The 18,995-nt window shown below is 38.8% G+C and overlaps 1 protein-coding gene across 1 annotated transcript; it reads left to right on the forward strand.

Moving 5' to 3' along the window:
* The first annotated feature begins 178 nt into the window (after positions 1-178).
* Positions 179-14,131, forward strand: OTOP1 (otopetrin 1). The gene is made up of 6 exons (XM_084517627.1): positions 179-501; positions 4,126-4,262; positions 7,633-7,691; positions 9,540-9,670; positions 11,935-12,881; positions 13,246-14,131. The coding sequence occupies exons 1-6, from the start codon at positions 216-218 to the stop codon at positions 13,414-13,416; spliced, it is 1,731 nt and encodes a 576-aa protein (XP_084373753.1). The 5' UTR covers positions 179-215; the 3' UTR covers positions 13,417-14,131.
* The last annotated feature ends 4,864 nt before the right edge of the window (positions 14,132-18,995 follow it).

Raw genomic sequence — 18,995 nt, forward strand, 5'->3', positions numbered from 1 at the left:
TGCTCTGTACTCAGAACGGGACTTACTAAAGGTCAGGGGAAAAAGAAAAAAGGGTCGTTCCTCGGCTTTCCCCTGCACGGAGCTCACCTCGGCGCCCCCCCGGCCCCGCAGCGGAGGGAGGCACGGGGAGAGCCGGCGGCCCCGCTCCGCCCCCGGTCTCCGCTGGGGGCCGGGCCTGCGGCGGCCCCGGGGCTCCAGCAGCGCCCGGCCGGGAGATGGAGAAGGGCAGCGGTTCCCCCGCCGCCGGCGGGAGCTGCCCGCAGAAAAACGCCGAGATCCTCAGCAGCCAGTACGGCATCAACCTCTTCTTGGCCGGGCTGCTGCTCACCTTCGCCTGGGCGGTGCACGCTGTGGGCATCAGCAAGAGCCACCTGCTCTCCTACCTCATCACGCTGATGTTCATCCAGCTGCTGTGGATGCTGTGGTACCTGTGCAGGAGCTGCACGCAGAGGAGGCTGATCCGCGACAAGGACACGCATGCCGGAGCACGCTGGCTCAAGTGTAAGTACTGGCTGCAGTACCCACTGTGGCACCGGGCATGGGATGTCTATGCCGTCACCCGCCTCTGCTACTACCTCGTTACCTCTCCATCCCTACCAGGAGGCATCCTCACATTCATGATGCTGTGCACATGCAGTGCACTCTAAATATGAGCAGAAGCTGAGCACATTTAGAGTCTATATGGGAAAGCTGTCTGCTACAGGTACTCACTTCCCAACTACCCGTTTGGCCCGTTTGCAATGCTGAAAGCCACAGGGCCTTTTTTCCCTTTCACCCCTGGCACCAGACAGGTGTGGCAGCACTTGAAAAGACAGATTTTGGAAAAGGCAATTATTAAGGTGTTGTGCAGCTCTCTTGGAGGAATTATCACCTTTTCCAGGCAATGCAATGCAACTTTCTTATACTAGCACCAGTCCAAAAGGTCCTTGAGGTTTCTCTAAAGCAAAGTATTTCAGAGATTCCCATTTGTACCTGTACAGTGATGCCTTACAACTACTGAATCATGTAGGTTGGAAAAAAACCCTTCAAGATCACCAAATTCAACCATTAAAACATTGGAAGCATCTAGAGTTAGAAGACGACAATGTGCTCAGCCAGAGCACCTTATAGTGTAGCATGTAAAATATAAAAGCAAGAAAGCTAGAAGTAGCATTAGCTTGTAGGAAATTTGCAAGGCTGGTGGCAAGGTGTGATGGCCCTTATTTGCAGGGTTGGGTACTTACTGGAGTAAGGATGCAAAGGTGTATCGAGAGCAGGTGGTTGGGGATCGCGACACAGTCATGTCGCGTGTGTCTGGGTCCCAGGGAAAGGAAACAACTCAGCTCAGCACTACGTACAGGAGGAGGCAAGCCCACTTTTATCGACCGCTTTTCCGGTCTCGGTACTATAAATAGTAGGTTGGAAAGTAAGTACGTTGAGTGCTATAAGGCAGCTTTTCCATAAAATATTTCTTTCCCAATAGCGAAGATGCAGCAATCAGTCACTGCAGCAGCAGCTAATGAAAAAGTAATCTAAATCCAAAATCTGGTTAGTTTGAGAAGTAAGGTTGTGTTGTGGAAGTTTGGTTTGTTCTCAGTGCCTGCGTATCTTTGTGTCTTTTATTTTTCTTTGCACAGTTAACAATTATGCTATAAAATAGCTCAGTGGCATTTTAAAATTTATTTATTTATTTATTTATTTTTATGTCTAACATAATACAACCATGTATTGTAGACTCTCTCCTGAAATGTATGGTGTTATGTACCAACTGTTTTCTCCTCGATTATGCACTGTTTTCCAAAATAATCCTCATCTCTCAGGCATTTTTCATTTATTACCTTACTGTGGCTTACATTGTTGTGTTCTTTTCCTGTGAGATTTCCTGAAATTCATTATTGCAAGGTTTAATTTGACCCTATTTTGGACCAGGCTATGTTTCTCTTACAGAGAGTAGCTTTCTCCTCTCAAGTGTGGAATAAGTACTGCTTAACATGGTTAAGAACAGCAGAACCCCCTGCCCTTTCCTCTTTTGGCACAGCAATCACAGCATTTCATTTGTCCTACAGAATATAAGGAGTCACAGACATTTAGAAATAAGATACTGGAATGCACTACTAGGTTACCTTATCCATTTCTTTTACCAGCACAGGATTGCTCTTTGTAATATGTTCTCAGCTGTGGCGGCTTCCACAGCTTCTCTTGGATGTCTATGCTGCAATTCAACAAATTCTCCCTTAGGGAAAGTCCTACACTTTCCCATTCTGAAGAGTTTCTTGTAGTTACAACAGTTCTGTAAAACTCCTTTATCCTGTATTGTTAAGAGAAAACTTATTTGAACTATGGAAAAACTCATGTGGCAACTCCTCTGCCAAGAACCCTCTTGCCCTCCTCTGTCTCAGTGGTTTTGTCACAGAAATCTTGTGTCTGGAAGACAAGCCCAAAAAAAGGGGGAAAGGACAAATTTTCATCACGTTGTTCCACAGAAAGCTCTTGGCAATTCTTGAGTAACTTGAGCAGCTGTTTTTGAAGAATGTCTCCTTGCTCTCATCGTTGAAGAAAATAGCCATGAATTAACTGGTATGAAATGTTAAGAGTATACAGGCTCAGAGTATTTTCATGATGCCTTTCAAATTGTGAATATAATTTTAGTAAAAGTTGTGGCAGCTGGCTACTTACAGCTCCTTGCTATTGGAAATGTTGGAAAAGAATAGCTTAACAAAGACCTCTTAAGGCAGAGTCATTGCACACAGCTAATAAAGCTGGAAGGACTAATGGCCACTTTACAAAAACTGCTCACAGAAAGCTTTCCTGGATCCTTTTAGTACCAAGATGTGAACTACGTGAATCATAAAGCATGGTTCTCTTCTAGCTTGTGTGGCAGACCAAGAACCACTCCTACAGTCTGAATGTGGGAAAAGAGCTTTTTAGTAAGGTGAGGTTATCGCAACCCAAATAATCACAGGGAAGCTTAGGAAGGCTGCCTATAGGGTAGACTCTTTTCCTTGACTTACCCCAGATATTATCCCCAGAGTACACTCTCCTGCAGTGGAAAGCTCTATGGCCATCATTTAGAAGTTCAGCCAGCTGGGACAGAGAGCTCAAAGGGAAAATCAATTAGCTTCACAAATGGCTTTATTTTATTATGTTCTTCAGAAGCATGGCTCTGTTTAAAGCATAGGCAGCTAGTCACCTTACACAGCCCTTGGCAGACTTCAACATATATCTTTTTCCTGCTTGTATTAAATTGTCTATTATCAAAACCCAAACAATATTTTAAGTTTAGAGTGGCATTTTGACAGCTGTATCATTATAGCTTTCTGCTTCTTGATGGTTAATAGGAAGAATTATGCCAGCACTTTGCAATACTGAAAATCCTATTCTGGATCTCCTAAAACACAGAGATTTCAATGAATATTTGGAAAAACAAAATCCACATTTTTAAAAGATAGTATAATGCTCAGTAAAAACATTTCTCCTTATTCTTTAACTTTAGAAATAACAAAATGATGGAATCATCTTCATCGTTTTTAATTACTGGTATATATCGAGTATTTAGGATTAGTATATCGTACTAAGGTAAGTTTTCATCATTTGGTTGTTTTCTAGGAAACCAAACCAGACAGCTCACTGCAGTTCTGTTCTCTGACTTGACGTGTAACCTCCCCAACAATGGCGCTGGCATACCAAGTGATTGTGTTACTGCCCACTGTAGAGCTCTTGGGCCCGGAGACTGTAACATTATTGTTCAGCTCCCTTGAGTTTGCTGTGTGACCGTATGGAGCATTAATTCACGTGCTGTATGGCTGCTTTGGTGCTACAGTTACCTGGGAGGATGATCTTGCAAGGAGCTGGGAGCCATATGCAAGGGGCTGCGTGTCTTCAGGTCTGGGCTCCTCTGTACTGCCTATGCTGGGAGTGTGTCCTAATGTGCTTTAGTACGTTGGGCAGAGGCTTTCACAAATTAGAGAGTCTTATTTCATCAAGTCAGTTATCTTCATGAACTCGATCCACTTTTATTTCCCTAAGCAAGAATATGACTGTTGATCTATCATTATTTCTCTAAACAAGATTTTGGCATAGTGCTACGGATTGTCTCTAGGCAATGCAACTGTACATTGATGTTTTCTAATATCTTTTCATTTGTAGGTGGGATTACTTTATTTGCAGTGATTACTTTAATTCTGGATTCTTTTAAAGTTGGATACTATATTGATTTTTCAAACTGTTTGTCACCAACTGAAGGCATTTTTCCTGTTACACATGCAGCGCACACCATCTTACAGGTAAAAGACACTGGTTGCAGTTTTAAATTATATCTATACTTCTGATAAAAAATATCTTTTTTTTTTCTTCTCATCATCATGGATTTAATACTAACCTAATTTCTAAACATATCACAGGATGATTTTGAGGGCTAAGTTCTTGTGCATGTATACCCTTTTTGCTGAATTGTGCAAATTCAGCCTTGGCAACCTGAAATTTCAGTAATTGCTTGCCATAATACCCCTTCCTCCCCCCCCCCCCCAAAAAAAAAAAAAAGTTCTAAAAAGAACTAATCACAAATGCTGTCAATAGTTGAAATTGCATGCTCTTTAGTTTAAGTTACGTATAAAACTTTATTCTTTTTTATTCTATTTCACTTATTTTTGTATGTACAACTTGCCACCCAAGTTCAGTTCAACCTGTCTGTCTTGATATCTCAGAATAGTTAGCGGTGGATGCCTGATACTTCAAATGGGCAACCGCCCTTTCTTTGTAGGTTATAAGATGCTTGCACATCTTTCCTGTAAAAAATGAGCACAGATTTTCCTTCCAGAAGCATTTGATTACACTTACCAGTGGCTGCACACTAGCAAGCATAGTCACTGACTCCTGTAAAATATTTCAGCTGTTTGTTTATTTTCAGGCTTTGCCTCTGTATTATATGGTGATATTCCATAGCTGATTGTTTACTGCATGAATAAATGTTGCCCTTTCTTTTATTACATGATGGAGCAAAAGGATACTGGCCAGTTTTCCTAATAGTTTTCCTTATTTTGAATACCTGAATCATGCTTCCAGTTCTTCTGTCGCAGGTTTTTAGCCAGTCTGTGAAGACAGAGATAGTGAGAATTGTTGGTAGCTGCAAGAGCCAGATACATCTTATGGTAAAGTGGAGGTTTAGATTATTATCCTCCTTCTTGTCAGGATAATCTAAAACTGTAATTCCTGTGGGCCCCTATGAGGAGACTTGTGGTAAAGAGGGAGAGGAAAAGCCACTAAAATAAAATATTCCATTAGAGGCAGGTCATCTCATGCACTTTCCAAGATGATTAAGTAACATAATGATAAGAGCAAGAACAGAAGAGAAAAGAATGATTTTCCTAGCAGTGGTTGCAAGTAAATGAGCAGTTGAACCACCTACATTTTTCTGTCTTCTTTAACAGTAAAAACATTGAAATTTGAGCAGTAACTCTGACTTCCATCTTCTTATCTGAGGATGAAATTCTGACTTGATGGAAGTAGTCATAATTTTACATTCTTTTAAAATCCACTCTCCATGTGGAAAAACTTAATTGCTTTACCTCTGACAAACAAACCTAAGAAATCCCTTTCCTGCAGATCTGCTTGCAGCATTCCTCATTGCATCCAGTAACCTTGAGTTGGTGAGATTTCTAGCTACTGTGAACTAGAATGTGGAAGAGACTTTGAGCTGAACAAAAGGAAATACCGATTTCCTGAGAAGAGACATTCTCATTTAATATCACATCATTCTTTAATGTTTAATACTTAATTTAATATTGATTTAATATTGCTTCATTCTGATTTGATATTACACCACATCATATTGCATCACTAATATAGCTGATTTTATCATTTACTTAGCTTAAAATGAAATCTTGAGTGTTAGTGTGAACACTCAAAGGAAAGGTAGAGGATGTAATTTATCAAATACATTTTGCCTAAGACAAATATAATGTCCTTGAAACACGGGATAAAATTACAGTGGAGGGGATTCCTAATGATGTGTCATCTAAAAACCTGAGGACTTTTTTTTTTCTACAGAACATGTGTTGGATGCTGTTGTATTTCACTCTAACGAGGCATCCTGGTACTTGCCAATAAATGAGCAAATATACACTGTAACTGTGCAAACAATGAACTAGTACCGACCTTCTGATTTCCACTGCCTCTGTGTTAAGCTCTTTTGCAGACAGAAGTCCCTTTGAGACAATGCGTGCTCTGGGAGCAAAAACTATTTTCTGTCATTTCTCTACCTTACTGATTTTTCTATTCCTATTTTCCCTTGACTTTTTTGACTTTAGTATTTGAACAGAACTTCTAAACTTCCTTTTCTTAAGTTTTGAAGAATGCTTTCACATATGCTGTCAGATTTTACTGCATCTCTCTCAGAACTGCCATCTGAACATAGCATAGATGAGGCTATGGTGCTAATTAGTGACTTCAATTTAAACTTCCATGATATCTTGTATTTTTGTATTTATCACAATTTGTTGTGATAAATGCTTCACTGGGTGATTGAATTAACGTGTTATTAGTAGGGAGAGCAGGGGGATGGATTCCTTGTTTTGCACTAGCTGAATGAGCTCAAGTCCAGAAGTGTGTTCTGAACTTCTAGTAGGTGCCACAGAGAAGTGCACGTTCCTAGCTTTTTCAAAGACCAGGTACTGAATGTCTCAGACAACACCAGCTGTGGAGGCACCCTGTTAATGGGCTCAGTGAGAAAATGGACTTCCAGTCACTGCAATTGCTGCAGAAGAACACAAAGTTCTTTGCAATTTTCAGACCACTTCAGAAATACCACACCCGGCAGGTTTCTAAGACAAACCCTTTGGACCATTTCTATCCCGATGTTTACATACTATTCAGTTCAGTAAGGTAGGAACTTTTCTGAATAAATAGAAGTTCCAGTTTGACCCTAACATCCCCGAGGAATATGGCTCACACCTACCAGGATTTGGAACATGTTTTATATTAACAACAATCTATACCCTGAAGTTTCCATTATCCTCCCACAAAGAGACTCCTACTTTTAATACTTCTTTCCCCTTTACTTGCTATGTCAGTACTGTTCTGTCTCTTCTGTTTTCCAGCTTGAGCTTTCTGCACTACATTTGAGTGCAACTGCATTTGTTCCTCCTAATGCAGTTACCCCTCAAACTGATAGAATGACCTTTTCTCTTGTTTCCTGGTCATCCATTGTTTGTTTTATTAATCAAATCTGGAATCCTTTCACGTGTCTCTCTCCCTCCATAGAATTTAATATTTTTAGTAAATTGTTCAAACTTAGCATCACCACGCCCTGCAGTAGTTATAGTGCTGTCTACAGCTGGCAGTTTTATTTCCTTTGCCATTGAAATAAAAGCCTCTGCAGCTACAGAAGCATGATATGTTTTGGTGAGTCATATTGAAACTTTCTACTATTGAGCCACTGGCTTTGCATATAAGAAATCCTAGGTTCCTCCTGCCAGCCAGGTTCTGGCTGAATGTTGGAAGAGATAAGAATAATTTCACATGCGTGGAGATGGAGCTACCTCAGTTTAAATCATCAGAGGATCTAATCAATGTTTCTGCCTACAGATATGCTTTCCTTTTTGTGTTTCATACATATTCATTAGTGTAATGACATTTCTCTGTATTCCTTTAACTTAGGTGTACTTTCTTTGGTGTCATGCAAAGGATATTATCCAGTCTTTCAAAACACTTGAAAGGTAAAGTATCTGATCCTCATCTGGAATGCAAATAGGTGCATGTCTGCACTGTGTTTGAACACCTACAGTTGTACTGTATGATGGACATTGAGAAAGTGCAGAGTTTGATTCTCAGTTGTGTTAATATAAATAGACAGTAACTCCATTCACCCAGCTGAGAGGATAATCATTAGTTTGAATTATTCTTTTTTTATTTAAACTGTGCTCGTATTTCATAAAATACAATAGTCACAGAATAAGTATGCATTCATCATGAGAGAGGGAAAGGGCAATGTATGACACTACAGTGTCACATGCATTTTTCATCGGAAGGAAGCGCCAGATTTTTGTCTGAGAACTATGTACTACATGAAGTTTTCTTTGTACTGAAGAAATTGAAAGGTTTCAGTATCTTCGTACTGAAGATACTGGAAGGGAACTTGCATCAGCAACCTGCAGCCAGTCCAGTATATCTGGGGTTTTTGTATTGAGCCTTATGGAAATTACCTTTCAGAACTAGATGCAAACATTCAAATACACAGAGAAACACAGCCTTTCCAGCAATATGAACAACCCAAATCAGTCAGGGTTGTTCTTATTTCTGACACCAGAACTTGGTTCTCATGGTGTAACTGATGTCTCTTCTGAAACAGATGAATACATTTATTTGTTATGGAGCTAAGGACTGGTCTTTGAGGCAGCAAAGCCAGCTCTGATGTATTTTCGTTTCTGTAAGAATGTGGATTAGTATATATTAATGCCTTTACATAGAATGCAAATAAACAAGGATATTAACTTTTAAAACATTAATCTCAAATTATCAAGAAGCTGGCCAGTTTCTATAGGAAGTAACAGAAACTGACTCGTAAACTTCAGCCGCAGTGGTGGCTCTACTTTTGTTCTACTCCCTTGGGTAAGTGTTTCAGCCTCATGCCAACAAGTGGAATGATCATGGAAGGCTTGCAATGTCAGCTGGTGAAACGAGCTCTGTTGATAAGTACCATTTTTAAAGTACCTAATTGCAAGTCATTCAAGTCATCCACTGCAAACAGTGCAGTAATAAAGAACTGTTTCTTGGTGAAGGAACATTTTCAGCCTTGGGTGCAAGAGAATAATGCCTGGCAGAATGTCAGATGGAAGGATTGTGCCCAAGAAATAGATACCATGGCCATCTATTTAAAAAAAAAAGGAGGGGGGGGGAGAGGGGAAGATATGGAGGGAAGTGCTAGTCAATTGAGAACAATTATTGTCTGAGTTTTACTAGAAAGTTCAGAATCATTAACCCACCTCTTTCTCTGATGCCGTTTTGTTTCACCAAGCCATGAAAGGGCTTGTCCAATACAAAGACTCCTAAAGCCACTTGGAGACTTAGCCTCACTGTACCAATAGTCTGAATGGGATAAAGGCCTCTGTTGTCTTCATCTCTCTCCAGAAGACAAAAATGCATGGACTAGAAGTTAGACAAGTGCTATTTCTTTGAAGAAAGACCATCCACAGTGAGTATGAAGAAGCACTGCAGAAGGCTGAGAAATGAAACTTGCAAAACAACCCTGATAAGGCCATTCAGTCACTGTCATTAACATCTGCAGACCAAGGAATAATAAACATCACATAGAAGAGCATAAAAGCATCCTATCTATGATTTAATACATTAATCCATTGTGTTTCTGTGATAGTTTGGAAGTCTAACATTCACTGTGCTCCACTGTGGAACATCTTTAGAGAGATTGGTTATTATTTTTTTTTTTCTTGTACTGACAACTAAATAGTGTTACATGTGATGTCTACAGAAAATTAATCCACTGTATTTAACATGTGTGTAGAGAAATACTATGTGCATACTCCTTCAATAATTACCTTATTTTGTAGGTTTGGGGTTATCCATTCTGTGTTCACAAATTTACTCCTGTGGACAAATGGAGTGTTAACAGAGTCAAAACATCAACTGAATGAACATAAAGAAAGACTAATCACACTTGGTTTTGGGAACATAACAATAGGTAAGCTAAAGCATTGGTACATTTTGGAATTACTGCTCCCATGCAAAATACTATGTCTCTGTAGGACAAATCTGGGTATTTGCTGTATAGTTGTTACTAGGGAAATGGTAGTCAACTGATATATGGTCAGTTCATACAGTAACTAAAATGATGTATAATCATTATCATATACATGACTCAGGCTGTGATTTTCTGTTTATTTATCTCCCCTTTGGATGAGGTCCAGAATAAAAATAAATGCCAGAAGTTCCAAACAAAGATAATTCTTTTGAGGAATAACATCACTAAAGAATCATTTTATTAGTAAATCAGAGAAGTAAAGTATATACAGTATTTTTTAAAACACAATTTACTAGTTTTATAAGCTACTGGTAGAAAAACAAGAATGGATAATCTTGCAAATCATTCCCCATATAGTGGTTTCCCAGGGTGTGTGGTCCTATGGAATTTTGTGTGGTGCTATGGAATTTGGTGGAATGTCTCAGAGAGATGAAGGTTATCCATTAATGCTGCTTTACAGGACACAGATTTTTAACTGGGTGATTCTTATTTATTTATTTATTTATTTTATATATAACAAATGCTCTTCTTCACTGGTAAGTTAATGCAAGTTTCAAAACACATTGACTAAAACTGTTGGGGATGTCTTTTGCTTTCAAATGCCACTGAAGCCTAGGGAAATTTGGAGTTCTTGGCTTTCAATGGGCAATATAAGTTCTCAGCAGCTACAGGTAATTTTCTCCCACCTGATAGGATTTTGGTTGTGTTCACAAGGATAAAGACAAAGATGACCCCAGTTTTACATCCACTTGCAAGGGGATGGAGCCAGGCTCTTTTCAGCATTGCCCAGTGCCAGGACAAGAAGCAATGGGCACAAACTGGAACATGGGAGGTTCCCTCTCAACATCAGGAAGTGCTTCTGTGCTGTGCAAGTGACAGAGCTCTGGCACAGGTTGCTCAGAGAGGTTATGGAGTCTCCTTGGAGATCTTCAAAAGGCACCTGGACGTGGTCCTGGGCAGCCTGCTGGGGCAGGGGTTGGAGCAGTGGGCCTCCAGAGGTCCCTGCCAGCCTCAGTCACTCTGCAATTCTCTGATTTAGCTGTACAGTAAAAGCATCAATATTAATCACAAGTTAGTGTCTCTTCCTGATATTTCCACTGTTAAATGGAAACAGTTTCCTTATATTATTTCCTATTAATCTGCTGCCAGAATTGTTGCACAAATGTGAATAATCAGAAATAGTTTCTATAACAAGGAGCAAAGTAGTGATTCACAAGACAAATTTGCTATTAACATATAATCCACTGCAAAAGTGTTTTTTCACTTCTTATGAGTATATGCTTAAGATAAAAGAATACCAGCTTTCTCCCATCTTTTTCTTATAATATTTTTTTTTAAAAATAACAAAATTAAAAAAAAAGAAACAGGCACAAATCTAAGATTGGCCTCTGGAATGCCTAAAATATATTTTAAAGCATTTCTGTTTATATAAGAATTATTAATTATCTTCTGACACCATGGAATTTTCTGGTTTCTTAAATTATTTGTTTGTGATTACACACTAAATACTTTTATTTTACAAAGATGTGCAATTTGTTCTCTGAGATGTTTTAGGGGTTTACAATGCAGGTTATTGCATAAAGGGATAATGATTTAATAGGTTCTTCTCAAAAGGACAAGATAGATTTTTAATTATTTTACTTTCAACCTATACTGGGACATTGAGTGAAAGTATCTGTGGCTTACTTCACCTCTTTTGTATACATAAACACATTTTTAATAAAGTGCTGATTATTAGAAACCACTCTAGTGTAAATTACTATAAAAAATGAGAGGAATCATTTTCTCATTAAGTTTGTATTTTTCATCTGACTCACAGATGGAATTCCTCAATATTCTATAAAATCTACCTAAGCCAAATGGCTAAGGACTGAAGTCCTTGAGATTTTGGACATTTGTATAATAAAAAAGTAGTATTTGAAAGGCTCTGTTGCACTTTGGTGCAGCATTCACTTACAATGTGACAATTGCTATGCAGCTGAGCAGTGGAGTTAGAGATTATGCTTTGGAGACCAGGCAAAATCTACGTTAGGTTAATGATTTAAATGACACAGGTCCTTTTTAGGTGGCTAACTGGAGAGTATGATATGTTGTTTGGCTGAAATCTTACCTTTTATGTTTTATTGTTTTATTTATGTTTTATTTATTTGCTTTAAACAAAAAATCCTTATAATGCACATATGTAATCTCTCCCTTTCCTTTAGTTTTAGATGACCATGCACCTCAATGCAATTGTACAACGACAACTCTCTGTTCCATATTTTCTCAAGGAATATATTACCTATATCCCTTCAATATAGAGTACCACATTCTAGCATCCACGATGCTCTATGTCCTGTGGAAAAACATTGGTCGCAAAGTAGAACACCACCAGCAACACAAAACTCCATTCAAATTTCACGGCATAACTGTTGGGATGATTTTTGGACTAATTGTGTTAACTAGCACAATAGCAGTAGTCGTGGTGTATTTAATTCAGATCGGACGTTCAAAAGTCAAAAGTGAGTTAGCACTTACTATGTTTTACCTCCATGCTATCTTTGTATTGGCTCTCATGTGTACAGCTGGAGTTGTTGCCCTTCTAATCTACAGACTGGAGGATAGATCACTGGATAACTCAAAAAATCCTGCTCGAAAACTGGATGCAGAACTGCTGGTTGGCACAGCTGCAGGATCCTGGCTCCTCTCCTGGGGGTCAATCCTAGCAATTATCTGTGCCCAAGCTCACCCCAAATACACGTGGTATAACCTCCCCTATTCTGTCCTTGTAATTATTGAGAAATACATTCAGAACCTCTTTATCATTGAATCCATACACCGTGAGCAGGAAAAGGCCAATGATGATATTAAAACACTTCGAATAGTGACTATATCTCGGGGGAGCACTTTATCACTTACCCCCTCATACAAGGAGATTTATAACGGCCGAGCCACCTGTGACATCGGGGAGTTACCGTGCCTGGTTAGCAGCAGCATCTGCGCCAGAGAAAGTGACGGCGGTGGCAGTGCCAACAAAGAGACAAATCAGGGTAACAGTCCAGTCATGCATTCAGCCTCAGAGTTCTCCTTCTACAGCAGAAGCTCAGTGGCTGACAACAAGAGGAGAATTCTCAAGAACATTGCTGCTTTTTTATTCCTATGCAATCTTTCGGTAAGACATTTTGAACATAATTTGCAAGTTAATACACAAATGCTTCCCAACCCTTCAAGCCTCATATTAAAATTACATGATTCCATAGTTTGTAGCAAGTAATTTTTACTTCTTCTGGAAGAATAAGTGAATATGCCTTTGGGGAACAAAATTTATCTAAACATGGAATCCAAGAGTCTAAACTCTTTTTAATCACCATGAAAAACTGTATCAGCAGCAGAAGCTGAAATCTTCTGCCATTGGTGTACCCGGGTAACAACAGGGAGGGCTTACTTAGAGATTGCCAAAACTAAATTGCAGGTCACTGGGGTCACAGTCACTTGTAATTTATGATTAATACTGGCATTGCCTTCTTTCCTTGCAGCTTTGGATACCACCGGCATTTGGGTGCCGCCCAGAGTATGACAATGGACTGGAAGAAATAGTCTTTGGCTTTGAACCTTGGATAATTGTTGTGAACCTTGCAATGCCTTTTTCTATTTTCTATCGGATGCATTCAGCTGCCTCACTCTTTGAAGTCAATTGCAAAACATAGGTCGTATACAGTCCCTCAGTGAACAATTGATTGAATAATTAATTAAACAAATAAGAGATGAATGACTGGATGAGTGACTGAACATAGCCACAGCTGCTCAATTAATAGAAGATTCAATACATATTTCTAAAAGAAGGGACCATAGCTAAGAGCAAGTAATATTTTTTTATTTTCCCTCCATGCATTTCGTTATATATGTATTATTACTGCCAAGGTAGACTTTTCAAATTCATATTAGTGTCAACTCTACATAGTAAAGTTAATTAAATCTCATTAATATTTGTTTAGGTCATCTGAGATTTGTCCTCTAAATAATTGGTATTGCTTTATTTTCATTCATTATGGCCTGTGAAGGTGGTTAAAAAAATTCTGTATGACTTAAGAGGGAAAATCCCAAGGACTGCTAAACTGAGTGATGCTTCTGAATCACAGACTCTGAAAACTATTAATTCCTAGCTGCATTTTTATAGTAAAAACACAAAAACATGTGCTATTTAGTTGGGATGTGGGAATTACATTAAACTTTCTGAAAAGCAATAGAAAACCAATATATATAGTTATTATTTTCTTAACTATATGGCATGAAATCCAAGTAAATAGCATGTATGTTAAACATCATGCTGTACATAACTTCTTAAAATATATTTCTATTAATGAACCTCTCTTGTATTTACTAAATGACATAACTCCAAAATAAAGTTAATTCTTTTACAAAGCTCTTTATTCACACATCCTTGATATGTTTTAAAAGTGAAAAACTCATCTTGTAGCTTAGTTTCAAGTACATGTGTTCTGTTGCAACAATGGTATCTATCCCCTGTATGTTTCTGTTTTAATGGGCTGCTAATTTCATTGTGCTTCAATCTTCTGGATGGAAAGTAATTGTGTGTACTCACACAGGGATGCTGTAGTCATAGCTGATGCCTCTAGAAATTGTGAGGCTGAGGATTTTACGAGCCTGGTTTACAAGCTGTCAAAACATAAGCTCAAATCCCTAGGACGCTTAGTTGCCTGAATTCTCACAGAAAGCAGTAAAAAGGTGGGTGTCTGAATACTCTTAGAAAACAGTCTGTTAAGATGGACAGGCTGCAGCTACGGCCAGAGCACTAAAATGGAAGCAACAGCTCTGCCATAGGCAGCTACTGGTGCTCTAGCGAAGGGCCTGGAGCACAAGTCCTGTGAGGAGCAGCTGAGGGAATTGGGGTTGTTTAGTCTTGAGGAGGCTCAGGGGAGGCCTAAAGGAAGTTGTGGCGAGCTGGGGGTTGGCCTCTTCTTGCAGATAACCAGTGCTAGGACTGAAGGGAATGGCCTCAAGTTGCTCCAGGGGAGGTTTAGGTTGGAAATTAGGAGACATTACTTCTCAGAAAGAGTAGCCAGGCATTGGAGTGGGTTGCCCAGGGAGGTTGTGGTGTCACTGTTCCTGGGGGAGTTCAAGGAAGGGTTGGACCTGGTGCTTAGCGACATGGTTTAGTGTGTGATACTGGTGGTAGGGGGACAGTTGGACCAGATGATCTTGGAGGTCTTTTCCAACCTTGATTATTCTTTGATCCTGTGATCAGGGGCTGCCGCCTTTCTCCTCCAGCCCCTCAGAGGCCTGTTTCACTTTGGGCCGCCGCTGTCACTGCCAGCTGGAAGGGGACAGGCATGCTTCCCTGGCAGCTTTCAGCTAGCTCTCACGGAGCAGAACACAAGTTTTGGCTTTGTACCACTAGATGGCAAGCACGGACCATCAGATAAATGACCTGATGCCTTCTAGGCATTGCTTCAACGTCATGATTAATCTCTGGTTCTATTCTGTAGTACATACAGCCATAATACACCAAGGAATTTTTGCCACCTGCTCTATCTGTTGCAAAACCCAGATCAGGTAAAGCAAGTTCCATCTGAGTATGAATTAGATTAACCACTGGCGAGGCTGAGTGTGAGAGCACCTCTGTTCCTGCAGAGCAAGTTCAGTTGTTAGACTTTGGGTGTGTTTTAGAAGTCACTGCCCGGTCACATCACTGTAACCTCTGCCTTTCTTCAGTGCTGCTTGTCATGTCTTTTATCACATCTTTTTTAGTTCCTACCTTCATTCTCAAGAGTAGTCTTTTCCCTTGAACACAGTAACCTTATCTCACCTTCTTTCATGTACCTTCTTTCATGCGGCTCTAACCACTTCACTTGGTTCTCTCCCAGACTGGTTTCATTTAAAGTAGAATGAATAGGGCAATCTGTATAATCAAATAAAGCTTTCATCTTCCTTCCAAATCAACTGTTGAAATAACTTTTCAGCTACTTCTGGTGTCAGAGAAAGCTCACTTCACTAGGTAAGCCCACAGATTCCATTTCTACGTTTAGGCAGTCATAAAAATGGCTTGAGAAAGACTGCTTCTTTCTATGGAATGGGTCGCATGCCATTCTTCAGCTCAAAGTGGTGCTCTTTAGCTGATTCCCACCACTGGTGTTCATCTAAAGCAGAGCTTGCCAATCCCCAGGGGCAAAAAGAGCCCATATGCCCTATTATAAACACTTAGTGCACATTTGGAAGTTTCAAAAATAAATAACATCAGTACTTAGTTATATTTCATCTGCAATTACTTAGTCCTTTCTGTTTCTCAACATTACTATTGAAATAATTTCATTTGTTCATGGTATTAAATTGATTTTGAGTGCTAAGATTAAAGTTTATTCAGAAAAGTGAATTAGGGCAGCACTCTGGCAGTGAGCAAATGCTTAAACCATTCTAATGAGCAAATTCTATTCCAAGCTTCACTGATGAAACCCTGCTGACTTAAATGGTTCTGTTTCAGGGAACCAGAGAATAGATATAAGAGGTTTTCATGACAAGATTCAACCCCAAAATATTGTTTTATCCAAAACCAGAATATCTTATGGAACCAGATCTTAGTAAGACTACTCTTGATGAAATGGCAAGTCATGAATTTCTGAACATTTTAGAAATATATCTTTTGAAGAAACAGATTTTTAACTAGGAATGATAATCTCTAGCTCTCTGATTAAATCCAGGCTTTCTCAAACATCTACTTTCAAACTTATCTTCTTCTACACCACCTCCCCCAGCTCCACTCTGGCATACTAATACTAATATGTCCCACAATACTAATATGTAATAGTTTTAAAAATATTCTAAGGAATAGCACAAAGTTGTAGATGTCATGGTTGAGCTGAAATAATAAATGAATTCCATTTACAAGTATGTCTCAATCCTTTGAATTTCCTCTTTTAATTACCTAAAAAAAATTAAAAAAAATCCAATGCTAAACATGATCATTTTGCATATATCCCTGTGTTGTACAGCCTGCTTGCAGTCTATAGAGTTTGAGTGGACTATGTCACTGAAGAGAAGGAGGCAGCTTCAAAAAACAGCAGAGAGGGAAATTATCCAAGTAACTTAAGTACATGCTTCTTTCTACTGACTGGGGAATTAAAGGTCCTTATGAGGATAATTAGTTAATTCAAAAAACCCTGACTGTCTCTTCAGTTGAGCAACATGTAATAAATACTACAAGATCTAATCTGCTGAGACTTTCCTAAGCAGGGGCACTTAGTACGCCTTGCTTGTGTTATTCTGCCTTTTCCCTCAAAAGCTTTGAACAAAGTGTGGTTACATCCAGCCAGCTCTGAATTACTGACTCCAAAGAGATGCTGAAATTTGGACCTAAGGAATTTAATTTAAAAAGTGAACTGCCCTGTAGTCATGTTGACAAACAGAAGTTGTCATACTACCTGGAAAGATGATAATGAGCATACCTGTATTTCTAAAAGAGATTAAAGATATATTAGTTTTATTAAGTTTTAAGCTTTATTGAGTTGTTTCTGGCTGAAAATGGAGTGCAAATTAAATCACCATAATAATGTGAGCCAGGTAACTTGCTTGGAAATTTGATAACAAAGTTTTGTGTAGCCAATACAAGGTTTAATTTAATTTATTACTTACTAAGATTAACAAAAGTTTAGATATCACATTTGCAAGGATATAGAGAAAAAGGACCTTTAATAGGACAGTTCTTCAAAGCTTTCTCTAAGTTGAGGTTTCTGGACACTGCTAGTCTATGGCTTTACAAACAGTGCTTTCATTTTAACTGTGTCTAACTAGGCCTGTGAGGCCTTGTTGGAGTTTCATTAGAGCAGGTCAGAAAGCAGCACAGCAAAACCAGTGCATGCTGCTTGAACATTACGTACTCTCTGTATGACCTGACAGTACTCAAAAGACAGGCTGAATAATGTGAGCATCTGCATGTAATGATGTATAAACACCTTTAAATGACTCATTTCTGGATCCCAAAATATGAATCTGTTGAGCCATTGACCATATCTTATATAACATATTACCAAAAACAATGTACTTCATTAAATTGCACTTAAAAGCCATGAAGCTAGAAAGATCCCCAAACTTCAAGGTTTAAATACAAGCAGTCATTTTTAAATTGCCTTCTCTGACTTCCTTTAAGGAAATTATTAACTTTATTTTCTGTATTTTTCCCCATTCACTGAACAATACTGATATCTATTATGTTCATATGGTTAAGAAACCAGGGATTTAAAAAATGCCAGAAGAGATAACACTAAAATTATACCTGTAAGTATATAACAAATCAGTTAGCAAGGATACTGGCAAATCTAAATGTGCATTTAATTTTACGATCCTGCTCTGTCACATTTGAGACAGTGTTCATACAGATGGCTCATTGTATTGCTTATTCCCTGTGAGCCCTCGTCCTCAAGGATTTGGCCTCATTCCGTGAACACATAAATCAAAAGAGACCTGGATTGAAGCAGAATTGAAGTAGCTGCAATTGTTAATGGTAATCTTGAAAAAGAGGATTGGCTTTATCAACTCTATAGGATGAATTTCATCCAGAAGTTGATGGTTCTGGAAAATCTCACTTCAATGTCAATAGACAATGGTTAAGAGTCATTTTAATATATTTATTTATATTTATTTATTTATTAGGAGGTATGTTGTATCCCATATTAATTTGTCTGAGATTTAAAGCAACTTTTACTGTTCTATATAGCATCTTTTCTGCCTTCATCTACTATTGTATTTTGGTTGGTTGGTTTTGGGTTTGTTTGTTTTTGTTAGTTTTTTTTTTTTTGGTTTTTTTTTTTTTTTCAAATTCACTGAACAAAATTGTAAGATACTTAGGGCTAAATCCACACTTGGTTTCTGGGTCATATTTGAGTCAATCATCTTCTGAATTTAGTAGTTCTAACTCTAACAGACAAAGGCCTTTGTAGGAAAATAACCATTATTAGCTACGAGGTGATAAGCAACAGCTTCATAATATCTTCAGGATACCTTCCTCATCCCTCCTGGTGCTCCTCTCCAAATTTAGTGGAGCACTCCTGCAGTCAGCAGTGCTCCTCAGGTGGGATTTTTCATCACTGCCTGCTGGAAACAAGTAGCTTCATTACCGAGAAAGATTTTAATAAGACATGATAATAGTCAAATCTTTTTTGAGAACATTCGTTTCCAAGCACCACAGTGTCTTTCTTCTCTCCAAACCTTTTATTTTCTTTTCTTTGCTGATCATTTTGGAAAACCTTTCCAGTGCATTAACAATCCAGAACTA

This window comes from Aythya ferina, assembly GCF_964211825.1.
Source record: "Aythya ferina genome assembly, chromosome: 4".
Taxonomy (NCBI): Eukaryota; Metazoa; Chordata; class Aves; order Anseriformes; family Anatidae; genus Aythya; species Aythya ferina.

Bases quoted from the DNA above. Each gene is read 5' to 3' on its own strand.
- OTOP1 (XM_084517627.1), top strand. From the start codon at position 216: ATGGAGAAGGGCAGCGGTTCCCCCGCCGCCGGCGGGAGCTGCCCGCAG. The intron at 4,263-7,632 runs GTAAAAGACACT...CCTTTAACTTAG, and splicing joins CAGCGCACACCATCTTACAG to GTGTACTTTCTTTGGTGTCA. The intron at 9,671-11,934 runs GTAAGCTAAAGC...CCTTTCCTTTAG, and splicing joins TTTTGGGAACATAACAATAG to TTTTAGATGACCATGCACCT.